General features: G+C 40.6%; 1 protein-coding gene across 3 annotated transcripts in view; it reads left to right on the top strand.

Annotated features, from left to right (window-relative positions):
* The window catches only part of MCF2L2 (MCF.2 cell line derived transforming sequence-like 2), a 146,934-nt gene that overhangs the window by 86,316 nt on the left and 44,020 nt on the right, over positions 1-16,598 (top strand). For all 3 annotated transcript variants that reach the window (XM_068145109.1, XM_068145107.1, XM_068145106.1), the window contains exons 16-17: positions 14,104-14,170; positions 15,295-15,410. In XM_068145109.1, the coding sequence (XP_068001210.1) occupies positions 14,104-14,170; positions 15,295-15,410 (183 nt within the window). The remainder of the gene's footprint in view (positions 1-14,103; positions 14,171-15,294; positions 15,411-16,598) is intronic.

Here is a 16,598-nt window from a genome sequence, read left to right as displayed (position 1 = left end):
TTGGAGTCTGAGGTATCATTTATGCCAAGTTTAAGGACATGGGATGGTCCTAGCTATCACATGTGCAGAGTACTCCTGTATACATGCAAAATAGTCACCAAATATGTACACAGTCCAAACACATTGTTTATCCTTTCTTTACATGCTGAAAATGTCTGTGGAGTGCCTGACATCACTTTGCTGCACACCAGCAGCCAGCTGTCACTTTGCAAACTCACATCTTAGAACATGAAACTTGCAGGTCTATGCCTGAAGGTGTTTGTAGCCTTAAATAACAGGTTTCAACTGCAGAGATGGATATGATTTAAATTTAAGAGTCCTTTACATTTAGTGTATCTTAATATCAGGATCAGGCCTACACTCAGTGTTATCAATCTAACAAGGACTGTGGAGCTTCAGAAATCAGTCTGTGCATCACTCTGAACATGAGAACAAATAAGTATATCACTGAATCATCAGATTGTGCAGGTAGAGCAGGATAGTGCTTCTACCCTGGGTGAAGAATTAGAAGCTATTTTCAGCATGAGAATATTGTGCCAGAGTCCTAATCTAAATCAGCAATAGCAAAGTTGCACTGGTCTGGGAATTGCTAAATTTAGGTGTGGCCTGGTGTAAAAAATACTGGTAGCTCAGGGAGTGCTGCTAAAAGCTTTGGTGTCCAAGTGCCTATTTTAATCATCAGAGCTGCATATGGCAAGAGAAAGGCACGAAGATCACTGATTTTATTAGCCATTGGCCAAAGATTCAGAGCCTTTAGAGGAGGCAGAGATAAATCATAGAATCATAGAATGTCATGGGATGGAATGGGCCCAAAGATCTGCTAGTCCAACCTCTCCTACCATGGGCAGGGACATCTTTCCCTATGATTGTTGAAAGCCCCAACCAACCTGGCCTTTAACACTTCAAATGATGGGGCATCCCCAACTTCTCTGGACAATCTGTTGAAGTGTCTCAAATCTTCACCCTAAAAAATTTCTTCCTTATGTCCAATCTAAACCTACCCTCTTTAATTTTAAAACCATTGTCACTTGTTCTGCCACTACAGGCCATGGTAAATATATCTTTCTTATAAGCTCCTTTATATTTTGAATGACCATAATAAGGTCTCCCTGGAGCCTTTTCTTTTGAAAGACTGAACAACCCCAAAAGGGAGAATGAACCTCCCCTTTTATATGGCATAAGTAAGATTCATTACAAAGGTTTCCCTGTAGTGTGCAAATGCAAGATGTAACAAATGCTATATTACAATAAATATAACATAACATAACATAACATAATATAACATAATATAGACTTATTTTACAACTGAGACAATATTATTTTGGTCAGTGGTTGAGACATAAATGTTTCAGCAGAAGCCCAGCAGCATGTCTTTTCAGTCTAATTTCCAAGCTCATGAAAACTGTCAGCTGGTAGAGGGGAAGAACTTGGAGCCTACCTTTTAAAGGAGAAGCTGTGTTCTTGACTTCATTGTTATGAGCCCAGAGAACTGTTTTCTTTCACCAGACTTAATGAAAGAGCAGTCAGCAGGAGAGATTTGAAGAACCCACTAGCCATTTCTTGTTTGCCACCGTCTCTTTCAACCTTTACAAAAATCTTTGTTTTCAGAGAAGTTTCCCCATTGGGCAGATTGGCTCCAACACTTAGAACTCTAATTACAGCCTAAAGGGTTGGGAAGATCTTTGAAGTGAAGTGAATGCTGCCATGTAGAGAGATCTTGCTACTGATAGAAACGTGTGTAGAATAGCAAACGGAGACATATTCCTATAATAGATCCAGTTCTGAGAACTGGGAAAATTATTGTGAGGAGTAGAAAAAAATCTTAATGCTACAATACAGTGCTTTATTGAGTGCTCTGGAAGGGGCTTCCCGAAGTCCTTGTGTCCTTGCTACCAAAGAATCTGGGGGGTTGAGAAAAGCTGAAATAAATGCTCTCAGCATTCACATGCCCTCTTACGAAATTTGCACTTAACCAAGTATCAAAGAGGGGTAAGCAGCCACTTTTGCTATTATCTCTTATACCTGCTTGCTATTGGATACTAAGGTTATTTTAATACTCTTCAGAAATTCCAGGAATTCCTCAGCTTGTTTTCTGTGCAGTTGTTCTGCTCCTGCTGGCTCTGGGCAAGCTGCTGGAATGCAGCTGGCCACATGCACATACTGGATGGCTGATTTGTTTTAGGCACATGGGGACGATTAAGATCAGAGGTATCTTCTCTGCCTTGCTCTGTGTCACAGGAATGTGTGTGCTTCACTTGAAAAGCTTTAGAAACTTCACAAAGAACACAGTCAATGAGGTGCCATTTGCATCCTCTACTGGATGGCGACTTGGTAAGCCTATCTAGGACTTTATTAAAGCTCTGTTCTCTCCCATTGTCTGATCCATCTCAGGGTTTATAGAGCATATGCAAATAAAAGCTGCTTCGTGTGGGCTTAGGACTGGATGCACATTTCTGTTTCTCCCCTAACTATAGCTATATAACCTCTTAATAAACGCCTCTGGCATAGGGAGCTGATACTCAAGGCCTTTCAATAGGTGTCTGAAGGACTCCCAAGAAATCCCAGGTAACACAGGCACAAACTAAGGAGCAGAGGATGTTACTCTGCCCTATTTTCACTGCCAAGCTGATGGATGGGGAAAGAGCAGGAGAGTCTCTTTCAGCTATGATTTTATACCATGCCTTTTCAGATGGTCACACTTTCTCTTTTAAAGGCTACAGCAGTGGCAATCTGCTAAGTGGCTAAGGAACCACTGAAATGCTACTCAGATCGACGAGGCCACTCAGAGTGTAAAATACCCCAGACGTAGCTGTCAAAGTATACCTGTCTTCCCTATACATGTTCACACCAGCTTCAATTAAGTCTGGTTTTAAATTCATCTGAAATGAAAAACATGCATCACCTGTGTGTCAGTTAGGTCATGAAGGAGTGCTGAGCACTTCACATTGTCATTTACAACAGCACAAGGTGCGTGTCCTCTTACTTAGATCAGGATGTGAGTGACTTGCACCCACACAAGGCTGACCTAAATAATTGCACTACAGTAGCAGACAGGACATAGCAGCTAGGAGATCATTCAGTCCTCTGTACACAGTGATGCAATAGACCAGTGATCGAGCTGTTCAGTAAATCACCACTGATTTCCTGCATTTAACAAGCTGCTCATTAATTTGGAATATAATAACCAGGTTTGGAAGATTTGTGACATTTTCATGTTTTGAATGCTGTATTTACTCCTGGAAATTAATTTACATATTTTTTCACTCAGCAGCAACATCCTTTCCTCATATGGATCTAAACAGGAATTATATTCTGTACAGCATCACTAGTCTGCCAAGAGATCCTCTGCAAAGTTCCTGTGTGTATCCAGGTTATTCAACACACCGTTTCTGATCTTTCTCTGTAGCCTGTAGTTTGAACACACAGATGCTTTATTTGCATTTCCAGTTATTGCAAACTTGTCTTCATATGCTGTTCCCCAGCTAGTAGTCATGTTGGACAAGCTAGTGTGGATAATTTTGCCTTTCTGAATTAGAGTTAAATAACATAGAATCATAGAATTGTTAAGGTTGGAAGGGACCTCAAGGATCATCTACTTCCAAACCCCCTGCCATGGCCAGGGACACCTCATACTAGATCAGGTTGCTCAGAGCCACATCAAACCTGGCCTTAAAAAACCTCCAGGGATGGGGCTCCTACCACCTCCCTGGGCAACCTGTTCCAGTGTCTTACCATCCTCATAGTGAAGAGCTTCTTCCTAACATCCAATCTGAATCTACCCATTTCTATTTATTTTCCATTCCCCTTAGTCCTATCATTACCTGGCACCTAAAAATTCCCTCACCAGCTTTCTTGTAGGCCCCCTTAAGATACTGGAAGGCCATGAGTGACTGTTCTTGGTAACACTGCACAGGCTCTGACTGTGCTGGTTCCCCAACAAGTACTCTCAGGACAGATTTAACTGCATGGACAGAGGATACCAAGAGCTCCAGCTTGGGTAACAAGTCTGCCTGGTGTGGCATGCTCATACCTCTTTCAGTCACCATTGCAACTGCACACAGCCCCAGATCGAACCACAGGCACGGTCCTGGCTTTGATGGGATAGAATCCTAAGCCATCCATAATATGCAGGTCGTTAGCAGTTTTGAGTCAGCTGGGAGCTTGAACTGGGAGGGGCAAATGCCAGGGCAGCTGGCCTGAGCTGGCTACAGGTGTATCTCAGAACATAACCATCACACTCATTATAAAGGGGAGAGTTTTCTAAGTGTGGGGGGTTGTTCCTGCTCATCTCTGGAGAGGTTTGTTTACTGTTCTGCTCCTAAGGACTGCTTTCCCATTTATTGTGAGTATTGTAGTCACGGGGCTGAGTGTAACTTTGTATACTTAATATTAGTATTAGAATTAGTTTTGTTAAATCAATTTTCATTTCAGCCTTCAGGTCTTGTCTTCTTTTCTCAGTTTGCCTTGTCCAGGTTGGGAAGAGATTGTTGAATGATAGAACATTGCTATAGTTTACCCTTGGGTATAGGCTAAGTGGAGACAACCACTGAAGTGGCAAACTAGGCACTTCCTATGACAGCTACCAATAAAGCAAGCTTCCTATTCTTGCATAGAGTGTCCTGTGGTGTGCATTTTCATGGGCATTGACCATTAGCAGCTGCTTAAAGTAATTTGGGTAATATCCTCCCAAATTCTAGTGGTCTGCAGTTGCGAGATTTTTCTGTGAAGAGGCCCTTTGTGCATATTCTCCAGTTGGAATCTGCCCTACCATTCTCTAAATCTGCTTTCTAAATTTAGGATATCTTCCAAGAGATGGTGTCTCTCCTTCTTTCTCTACATTTTTCATTAAATTCTGCAAGTGGCATTCCAGAGGTATGGTAGAGAGGGTTGTCCAAACTATAGCTTAGTAAAAGGGCATGGATATTGTTAGCAATTGTGATTCCCAGTCACTGCTGGGTGGAGTGTGGTAGCTGCAGATGGTATGATCCTTGCCTTCCTCTCTGCCCTGGATTACTGTGGTGGCGAAAGCATCACACACACACACAAGGGTATGTTTGCTCCTCAGCCATGACAGTTCTCAACTTACTCTTTTCTTGGCACATTTACATCAGTAACTACAGTTGAAAATGTGTTCCAGCTGCTCCCATAAATCCCATTTTAACTTCTCAGGATTTTATCTACCTATTCCATTCCTATTGTCCTGTAACTGACACCTGATTTATTTCCCCCAACCCTCACAGCATACTGATTCTTAAGAACATTTAAAAGCAGGTTATAGCCAAGAAATGTACTGATGCTTGATCAAGACAACCATAGATTTTAAGTCTGGCACGGTGCTGTGTCCTATTATAGGGAGAAGCAAATTCTGCAGGGTGGAGTCTCCTTAGGACTGCATCTCAGACTAAAATACAAACCCACACAGAAACTACGACTCTTCATTAAAAGCATCCCATCCCTTCCTAGTGCAATGTGCACTTCTCTGGTCTGGCACCTCCAATGTAAACTCAGGGCTGTCTGTAAAATCAATTAGTTTAAAAATAATAATAAAACTAATTTGACCTTCTACCCAAATGGCATTCCAAAATCTCACAGAACAAAGCTGTTGAGCACATCTGACATGAAAATCAAAGCCACTGGAGCTTGTCTCTTCCTGCAGCAGTGGACTCTTCAGGACAGTATTTGTGTTACCAACTGCATAAAGTGAACAATAGTTTTGAGTTTACCTTCTGTAACCCAATCCAAAATGGCTCTGCATGGCACTAGAGGACCCTTGCTGGAACTGAAGGAGTGAGCACCACAGGCATGAGAGATGTTAGCTGCACCACCTCACAGGGATGCTCTGGATTAAGAGATTACAGTATTGTAGTAATTTGTAGGAGAAGTCATACATGCTTAAACCCTTCTCTATCACACCAAGTAGTAAGGATACCCACCTGAGATTACACAGAACTTTGGTGAAAGTCTGTGACCGTGTTTTAGGTCTACGTAGTAATCAACATAAATTCTCAATATAAATAGTTTCCATTCAGCTTCCTTTAACCTACTTTTGGGGTTTAATGTTTTTTCTGATCTTGTCTGTTCGAAAGTTTTGGGGATTTACCACTGTAACTTGTGGTTTTATGAAGAAAGCCCTTTTTCAAATACTATACCATACCACCCTATGTGGGAAAATCCACAGCAGTGTCAGTCTCTACCAGATTATCTCCCATGAGGTCAGTTAGTATTTGGATATCATTGCATTGCCTTTACAAAGGAATGGAAAAATGTACTGCATGGAACCTGAAAGTAAATTCTGTCTTAGAAGTCAGGCTGAGCATGGTAAAACAGCCATTAAATAGTTATTGCAAAAGTCAGAAATTATTATGTATCTTGAGATTTTTTTACCTGCTCTGTTTCCAGCTTTTAAGAAGGGGGAAAAAAAAAAACCACCCAGGAAGGAAATGGTTTCCAGGATACAGAGGCCCAGTGAATTTTAGAGGTTTTATCTTCTTGAACATAATCTGTGATTGTGTGTTTTAGTCTATACTACCTAGAAACAAATGAGAGGGTGAATCTCAGCATTGCTATATTCACAATCTTATTTTGATTTTAATGCATACTGGTATATATGTGTATTTTTATGTTTAAAAAATGCAGTGAGACCTGGTTTTTTGGCTTGTAAACTTGAGTGCCCATAATGACTTCAGTTTAGCAGGCCAAATCCTTTCTTAAACAAATGTAGTGAAGAATTCTTTCTTTCTCCCCTGTCCTCACTTTAAATCCTTTATGCAATATACTTCCTTGTGGTAAAGGGGAGATCCAGCTCTACTAGAACTGCATGGCCCTAAGAAATCAGAAAGCTTGCTTTTGATTGGTTAACACCTTTAAGGAGTCATTAAATTAATTCTGTGGCATATTTGTAAATACTCATAATCTCAAGCAGGCAAACAATGCTAAGAAATAGTGTGAAAGTCTCCACAGCAAAGGAGCAATTGACTAACCTGCAGCAGCTCAGTTACACGCAGATATTTCACAAGCGTGTGTGTAGTAGCTTGCATGGATAACAATCTACTACTAGCAACCTAATGCAATCTACTAAAATATGGCCTAATTTAGCAGCTACATTAGTAGCAAACTTATCTATAAATTGTTCATCTTGTGGTAGCTAATTGATTACTCAATGCGAAGATATCACAGAGCTAAGTGTATCTGTATCATCAAATTGAAATGGTGTAGCTGCAAGGTTGAAAGACCAAAGTGGGGCTGATGGGGAGATCACAAATATGGGTAGCTGACAAAGATTTACTCAGCAAATTATTTTGGCCTGTGGGAAGGAGCAATCTGCAGCATCCATGTTGTCTAAAGCTAGCTCAGATTCGTGTACAGAGCTGCATCATTTTAGTGTAGATGCACAGCTGCGATGAGCGACAAGGCTTGCCTTGCCTTTCAGTCCTCTAATTCATATTATACCTCTCTGTAGGTGATTTAATTAGTTTGCCTCTCCATTAACAAGTCTGTTCTGGTTCCCATAATGTAGGTCAACTAATTAAGATATATAAAAATATTTCCCCAAGGTCAGTTGTTTTGGGAACAATGAATGTGGGACAATTCCTTATATGTGAACAGATTATTTCAGAAGCAGCAAATTATTCCAAATGATGACTGCAGTGGTGAAGTGTATTTCTAACAAAGATACTTCTGCTCAGGAGAACTTCCATAATAACTTGAGCAGATCTATTTAACATCACAGCAGAATAGCACCACCTAAGCAGGCAACTATATCTTCACTAAGGGACACTAATTTTCATATGAGATTAAGTGTGCTACCTAAATTCTTTATGCTTCTCAAAGTTATGTAGTTGAAGTTCATTTGCAGCCATGAAATGCACTTTAAGAGCAATAATTGTTTTTTTTTTCAAGTTATTGCTCTTTCATTTGGGGGGGGGAAGCAAAATTAAATTAATATGTCAGAAGAAATCAGAAATGTTTTCTGTATCAACTAACAAATATGAAGTTCCATTCAAACAAATGTTCTTACATCCAGAACGATCTTTTATTCCACTTTAGGAGGTGAAGTACAGCAACTGACTCATTAATTAAATTTCACTTGAGCTGTTGCACAATCTCAGCTGAGAATACTTTTCAACTGCAAAAGGCACTTTTAGTACTGTGAGAAAAGATTTTAAAATTCTCTTAGAAGCAATTATGTATGAGGAATGGAAGTTTCCTCTACGCAGCACCTGACATGCTGCCATTTCTTTTGATTCCATAGTGAGTGTTGAGATTTTAAGGCAAGACCAGTCATAGAATTTCTTGTAGCAATTTCTAATTAAAAATTAGATGTGCTGTTTATTGTTATAATTTATTTACTTTCAGAAATAGATATTTGGCAATGCTTAAGACTGGCCAAAGTGCTGGGCCAAGAAAGTCATAGAATGGCTTAGGTTGGAAGGGATCTTAGAGATCATCTACTCCAACCTCCCAGGGCAGCGATGCCTCTCTACTAGACTTGGCTGCTCAAGGCCTCATCCAACCTGGCCTTGAACACCCCAGGGAGGAGGCATGCACTCTTGCTTCTCTTATGCCTAGCTCTGTCCAATGTTGATGTTTATTCTAAGTATATGTTGTCTGTTGCACTGCACACAGTTCTGTTTAGCCTTTTTCCTTGCCCTTGAAGCCTCAGTTATTGAAAGAGCAAATATTTTCAATGCAAGTAGATCTATATCTAAATTACATGTGTTTATAAAAGTGATGCTTATTTTATTTGTTTTAATTTAATAAATTTCACTGAGTATTTTGCTCTTGCACACTGGTGTTCTGCTGCTTGACTTTTCACCTTGCAGGCACCATGCATTTTTTGCATGACAGGTAGGGAGTGCCTATGCACAAGTGCCACTTTTGCTGGTTCCCCATCGGTCATGCAGGCAGATTTTCTTCAGCATAACAGATTTGGAGCACCAGTTATGATCTATGGGGAGGGTGTTTTGTTTGTTAGTTTTCTTGGTGGTGGGTTTGTTGTTGTTGTTGTTGTTGTTCCTGGGGGTGTTTAAGAGCAGGCTGGATGAGGCTCTGGCCAGCCTGATCTAGTGTGGGGTGTCCCTGCCCGTGGCAGGGGGGTTGGAACTAGATGATCCTTGTGGTCCCTTCCAACCCTGAATGAAACTATGAAAAGCTTACTGGTGTAAGTCTGTTTGATAGCTCCAATTCTTCCTTGGGAAAAGACTTCTTATCAAGACAGGCACCTGTGACAGCAAATCCTGGCATAGAAAGATGATCTGTAAATGGGAGTGAGCCAATGAGTTTGTCAGAAAAGCTGCACAGTGATGGAAACAAAAGTCCTGAATTAGTTTTATGATGCCCTCTGAGCAGGATGCATAAATTGCAACTGTATAAGCAAAAAGCCATTGAGATGGCTAAAGGAGATATTAACAGGTTGTGATAGTCTCTAGGTACACTTAGTGTTTCATGATATTTGATATTGTTTGTTAAGGTAGCAAATGCCACAGCAGAGTGAGAAGTCTTGTGATACAGCCCTTAGATTAGAATTACACAGACTTGCTTATGTTATGAAAGACCTTTAAGATCATCAAGTCCAGTGATTAACTTGACAGTGCCACATCTATACATCTTTTAAATACTTCCAGGGTACTCCATCTCCAGTGCTGCTGCTGGGTAGCCTGTTCCAGTGCTCAAAAACCCTTTTAGTGAAGAAATTTTTCCAAATATGCTCCTTCAGTGCAAATTGAGGCAGACTTTCCTTGCCCTATTCTTACTTGGGAGAAGAAACCAACACCTACTTTGTTTCAACCTTCCTTCAGGGAGTTGTAGAGATTTACAGTATCTGCCTTCAGCCTCCTTTTCTCCAGGCTAAACCACCCCAGTCCCTTCAGCTGCTCCTCAGAAGAATTATGCTCTAGGCCTTTCACCAGCTTCATTGCTCCTCGTTGTATATGCTCAAGGTCCTCTGTCTCTTTTGTATGTGGCCTGAAACTGAGTGCAGTATTCAAGGTGTGCCCTCACCAGTGCTGAGGGAAAATCACTGCTCTAGTCCTGCTGGCCACACTGTTTTGTATACAAGGCAGGATGCCTTCTTGGCCACTGGATCACACCACTGGCTCATAATCAGCCAGCTGTCAAGTAACACCCCCAGGTTCTTTTCCACCAGGAAGCTTTTCAGCCACTCTTGCCCAGGCCTGTAGCCTTTCCTCTGGTTGCATAACCTCATGCACTTGGGGAGCTTGGTCAGACATTCAATTATATTCCAATTTTTCTTCTGGTTTCAAGGAAAAAGGAGAAAAAGTTATTAATATGTAGTGGGCTGGTACATCTTTTCTTTATGGTCATTTTGGTGAGGATCTTACTAGTAGTGTGCTTTCAATTACCAGAAGCCAGGTCATATAAATAACTTGTTGCAACAAAAGTTTTGTTGCAACAAGGCAATGCTTTCTCCTTTCTTATCGGTATTGTGCTGCCGCTGCAGTGCCTCTCAAGCTAGGAGTGGTGGAAACTGGCTCAACTTTGGAGTGCTGCAGGGCAGTTGTGATTGCCAAAGCAAGAATAATCTGCTTAAAGCAAACTGAGGTGAAATCACACCTGTGGGAAATTTGGTCTCAGTATAAACAAGGCCATGATGTTTTCGTAGAAATCCAGATCAATGATTCAAAGAATTGTGAGCTAGTTCATGCATTTTAACTGTTTCCCATAACAAGAAATTTCCTTTGTTGGAAGAACATTTGATAGCATCACACCAATGGGCTGGTGTATGATCTCCTTCAGCTGCATCCTTATTAAATGACCTTATTGTGGCCTTCCAATATCTGAAGGGGGCCTACAAGAAGGCTGGCGAGGGACTTCTCAGGATATCAGGTAGTGATAGGACTAGGGGGAATGGAATGAAGCTGGAGGTGGGGAGATTCAGGCTGGACATGAGGAAGTAGTTCTTCACCATAAGAGTGGTGAAGCCCTGGAATAGGTTGTCCAGGGAGGCGGTTGGGGCGCTGTCCCTGGAGGTGTTTAAGACTAGGCTGGATGAGGCTCTAGCCAGCCTGATCTAGTGTGGGGTGTCCCTGCCCATGGCAGGGGGGTTGGAACTAGATGATCCTTGTGGTCCTTTCCAACCCTGACTGATACTATGATACAAGTACCTGTGACAATAGTCCTGTCAATTGCTGCATCATATTTTCCTTAAACATGATACTTGCAGCAGGCCCATGCTGGGCTGTTCTCACTGCCTCCTGCCATCTGGGAAAGGATGAAGATTTCACATTTTACCCCTCATGGCCTAATGTAGATCACTTTTCCAGGCATTAGACTACCTCGTAGGCCATTAAATCCCTTGTGCCATGTAGCGAGCTCTCTATTTCATCATGTAACAACCTAGCATGTTCAAACAGAGTGTAAAAGTATCTCCTTCATGCCTTCTCCATGACTTCCTCCCCCAGCAGCATGACACACTTATGTAGCTCTTTAATTTACTGTTCTTAAATGGAATCTTTGTCAGGGCAATTTTAAGGCCTGTGGAAGTCCCTTAACCAAGTGCACAGCTTTCTGTTAAGAGTTTGGGGAGAGTGATTCATGTGCAACAACCTTTAATGTTTGAGATTTTGCTGCTGTGGTTATTGTTTGGGAAACAATTCAGGTAAATTACTGCAGGAGCACTGGCAATAAGGCTCCTTTCTGATAGGTTTGTGCCAGTGACTGCTGCAGCACTGACCCTACCAGAGAAAGAATAACACTTTCAGGAGAACAGTGTTGCTATAATATGAAGTGAGATCTGGAGACTGTGGGATGGGCACAAATAGATGGGTGGATTACATCAAGAAACACTTTGAACTAGTGGCAGCATTGGGAATGGAATTTGCATCCACCACCTCTTTGCAGAAGCAGTAGAGATGTTCTGCTTTGGGAACAGTATGGGTCTTAAGCATATAGCTGCTGTGCTTCAAGAAGGAAATTGCAGAGAGGTACTTGGCCATGGGTACTAAGAGGCAAGTGTGAAAACATCTCTAAAGCACATGTGCTGAGTCTGACAGAATGCTGGCTGTTTGGTCAAATTCCTCTTTTCTTCAACAATTTATGGTTGGCAAGAGACTCCAGTTAAAACCAAAAAGCTCCAACAATATACCCACCAAATAAAAGTCCTATCTAGGCAGGAAGGCCTGCCATCTCACTGTGGAGAAGTACTGGAGAATGATTACCTTTTATGTATGTACTTGTGGTCTAGAAGCTCTAGAACTCTAACAAGGGGGTATTTTTTGTTTCTGTTTCATCATGATAAAATGGCTACCACCACCTTTAGAGGGGGTGACTTTATTAATAACACTTAAAAAGCTGAAGTATCTACTCTTAGTATAAACTTACATGCAGAACTAAGTTAAACAATAAAACAAAACCTTCTTAAAGGTTTATGTTAGATTTAGTGACAACCTCCTAACTACAATGGCAGGATCTGAGAGTCCCATAGAATTGACTCTAATAAAACATTCCTCATGTGTTTACCCCCCCTTTCTTAACACCCTGAACAGACAATGTTTCAAAAAAAAAATTAAGATTACTACACTAATTAAACCCCCAGGTTTCTCACAGTGGGGATTCAAGAGACAGTGCTCTATGTTAAACTAGGATTAGAAAAGATTAAACAAATTCATTTTTGCTTCATCTTTCATGGGAAGCTGGACAGTAAAATATTCTAAAGGCCTCTGTTCTACTTATTGAATTACTAGGAAACCTATGGACTGATAAGTTGCTTTCAAGGTGTAATTGTACTCCAAGTGTTGGGTTTGATTCAGAATCAGTTCTAATGTAATCTCTTAGGTAACAGACTAAATAACATCTAGAAAATTTATGTCTTGTTTGCAGGTAAATAAGCATCTTTCAACAGTAAGATGTACTTGAAATCAGTGATAGCTGTTATGTGATATATAAAAGCTTGGTGACCAGACATAGACAAGGCAAACTTTCCAGCAGGAGTGATGGAGATCACTTTCCTGTCTTTGTATTTTCCTCTAGAAAGCAGCCTGGAGATGGTTCAAGCTTCTGACACTAGGCAGCAGGGGAGCAGATTTCTATCTCCTCCTGTCTCTTGGACAGCCTTTTAAACAAAATACTAGAAATGTGTATTTTCCAAAACTGCCCCAGTTCTGTAACCTTCCATTTACTGTGACCACACCACAATGTCTTCCTCTAGGCACTACTCCCTAGTGTGCTTCTGGTGATGCTTTTGCTTAATCTAGCTATGTGGTTAGGGACTTTGGTGAAGCTTGGACCAGGAAAGGAATATTAAGCATTGGTCTTTTTCTACTTGGAGAAACCGCTCACATCTCTGGATGAGTTACCCTGAAAACTTTACAAGAGCATGAAAGAATATTTTCTTGAGAATATGGGACAACTGATTCATAAAAATGTTGAAGGTTTTAATGCATTTACAATCTAATTAGGGTTTTTCTTTGGTCCAAAAGTATCACAGTATCCCAAGGTTGGAAGAGACCTCAAAGATCGAGTCCAACCTGTGAATTGGTTACTTTCATATTTCTGTGAAATAAGTCAGGTATCTTCAACATCTGTCTCCAAGTTACTTAGAAGCATTGAACTAATGTTAGAAATTAAGAACCCAGAATATAGTGTAAATATTTAACTCTATTTTCATGTTTAAAGACTTCTAACACCACCCTGTTGTCTGTTTTCACAGTGTATTAAAGAAAGGAAGCCTCATCACCAGTTAGCAAAATAGAAACTCAACATAGCCTTGGGAAATACAATCCCATTTTATCGAGTATTATTAGTTGTTATTAGAAAAGGAAGTTTCTTTGCCTTCTAGGACATTTTTAATGTCTTGGCTCTGATTTGTAGGTAAAAAATTGACAGCACCAGCCAACATGAAATTGAAAGTCAGCTTTAGGAATAATAGTCCAGGGGATATTTAGGACTTTTCAGACTATCAACATGTCACAGTATTGAACTATGGAGAAATGACCTTTGGAGATGTCACAGGAGGGTTGTGTGGTTTGTTTTTTTTTTGTAGTCAGAGACATAAAAAGGAATACACAAGGAAAAGCAGTTTCTTTCATGTATGCTTTGTTGAACTGTTGGTGTATGCTGTAACCTTCCCCCTTTCTTCTCTTTTAGCCACATAATCAACGAGCTGATAGAAACAGAACGGGTTTATGTAGAAGAACTTCAAAGTATAATAGAGGTAAGAAATTCTTCTGGTGCTTAACCTTTAAGTCGATCATGGGCTGAGCGCACTCACCTCCCACTTCTGTTTAGAGTACACAGGCACTGCTAGCAAGATAGCTCAGCCTTGGAGATGGAAAATGAGAAGGATGTTTTGAACATATTTCCTCAGGGCTTAAAGGAAGAGGCACCTTTTCTAACCCCAGCCCACGGGAGAAAGGAGGGGAAAAAAGGAAAAAAGGCAGCTGTCTGGTTCTCAACGTTCTGGACAGATTACTAGTTGATCATGTGCCTTTTCAGAAATCCTCCATAGGCTTCAGAAACAGCACCCTTGATTTCCATGGGGCCAGACACTATGTTTCTGTGAATGTAAAGTAAAGAATTTTACAAGAAAACAGAAGCTCTTTCTCATATTTTTTTTTTTTGTATTGCCCCATGTAGTGTTTGAACACAGAAAAGAGCAGCTCACACTGCAAAAATAACCCTTGGGCTTTTGAAACTCAGAGGATAGCAGCAAACTCTGCCTGTGTGGAGTCTGAGGTCTCTAGCCTGTGGGAGGGTGGAGGCTGAATAAGGCTCAATCATGCTTGTATTTGGGTGGCAACTGAAGGACTGGGTAGTTTCTTTTTCCAGACATGTGGTTGCTTCTTTATTGGATTTGATCTGTGGGAGATGTCAGCTCTGGTAATTGATATATTACTTTTGAGTTTAAAATCTGCACTCAGAATCTTCTCTCAGCTTTAATTGAAGAAACACACTCCAGTTTCTACAAGAAACAACCAAATAGTCAAGCCAAGTACCACAGTTCAACAAATAAATCCAGATTTGCCCTTTTGCAATGAAGCAGTGTAGTGGAAAGATGTCTATCAAATGTAGCAGTTTCCATCCCTTCATGACCAAAGCAGCTTTTTCTTATTTTTGATCAGTAATCCATCCATGTGTGGTTAAAGTGTATTTCCACATCTGTCAGGGTTAAAAGCTCTGGGGAAAATTAGAAACATCAGAAATTCATGGGAGCAACAATGAAGCAGGCATAGGAGAAGCTGAACAAAAAGCACATAGATTTTGGGGCTTTTCTGTGACTCAGATGCAGTCCTCCCCTGGTATAAACAGACTGCCTTTATTTTCCACTCTTCTCTGCAGGGCTATGCTTCAGAAATGGACAACCCCAGTTTGGTACATCTGATTCCATCTGCACTCCAGAACAAGAAGGAAATTCTTTTTGGGAACCTCCCAGAAATCTACGAATTCCACAACAGGCACGTGAGAAGTGGTAGTTGTCTTGCAGCCTTGGGTGCTTCTGTCATTTCTGCTCCATTTATGTGGAGTACTTTGTCATACTCTCACATACACAGGCAGGAAAAGTCATCCTCACCTTGCTTCTGTGTGTGTCTTAAAAAAACCCATGTATGAAGAACACCTCTGTGATCATATATTTCACTTTTCATGAAAGAGTATAATCTTTTGTGCATTTACTACTGATTTTTCTCTGGCATTATCCATTTTTAATTGTCCCTCATGGCAAGCATTATACCATCTCTCAGGGTAGAGGTAGACCTGTCACAGGGCTAAACCTCTGGTGAAATTCCTCTGTGAGGAAGCTTTCATGGTGTTCATCTTGATTGTCCTATATTTCTATTACATCAGAAGACATTATATGTTGGATAACAATTTTCAAGAAGGAATTTTATCCTTCACACTATCATAAAACTTTCCAGAAGCCTTGTCCACGCTGTGAACAAGGTGGTTTAGTGCCCACAACTACAGAATGCCAGTTCTGAGCAAGATTAACCTCTTTTGATTCTCTTTCAAACCACAAAGATTAGGACTACTTCTGTAAATTTCCTTTTCCTAGCCTCGATTAAGTCAAACTAGTTGTAGCCAATGTGAAAATTTAGGAACTGTTTTGGACAATGATTGCCTGTAAGAGGCAACAAACAGTTGAACAAAATAAATTTCAAAAGTCCTCCTTTAAAAGTTTAAATATTATGTAGAGAGTTATCACAAAATAGAAATTAGTTGATATGTAGTAGAAAAGTTATGTTTCAGTTTCTGTATTATTTTGAAACAAGGTATCTTCCATTTGGAGAATCACAATCCCCTACCTTTGCAAGCCTGGCCTCTTTCCTTCAAGGGTTAGAGCATGGGTTGTAAAGGCTTCTGCAGCAGCAGTCAATATTTTCACTGCTTGCTGATTAAGCAATTGCATCTGACAGAGCTTTTCTGTCTTTTATAGCTGTTCTAAAAAATCATTCTAGCCAAATGGGAAGCAAGTGTTTGGACTGCATATTGGAAAAAAATCTCAACAGCCAGAGGGGCCAAATGTATCAGATGCTTGTGAGCAGATGAAAACATGCCAATACTGGTGATCCAGGCAATTCACTGTGAACCACATCCCAATTTGCTAAAATAATTTTGTGTGTGTGTTTCTCATAATCATTGCCTTT

Source organism: Melanerpes formicivorus, unplaced genomic scaffold, assembly GCF_026170545.1.
Source record: "Melanerpes formicivorus ecotype bairdi unplaced genomic scaffold, bMelFor1.0.p_v2 SCAF_12, whole genome shotgun sequence".
NCBI lineage: Eukaryota > Metazoa > Chordata > Aves > Piciformes > Picidae > Melanerpes > Melanerpes formicivorus.
This window is presented reverse-complemented; position numbering and strand designations above follow the sequence as displayed.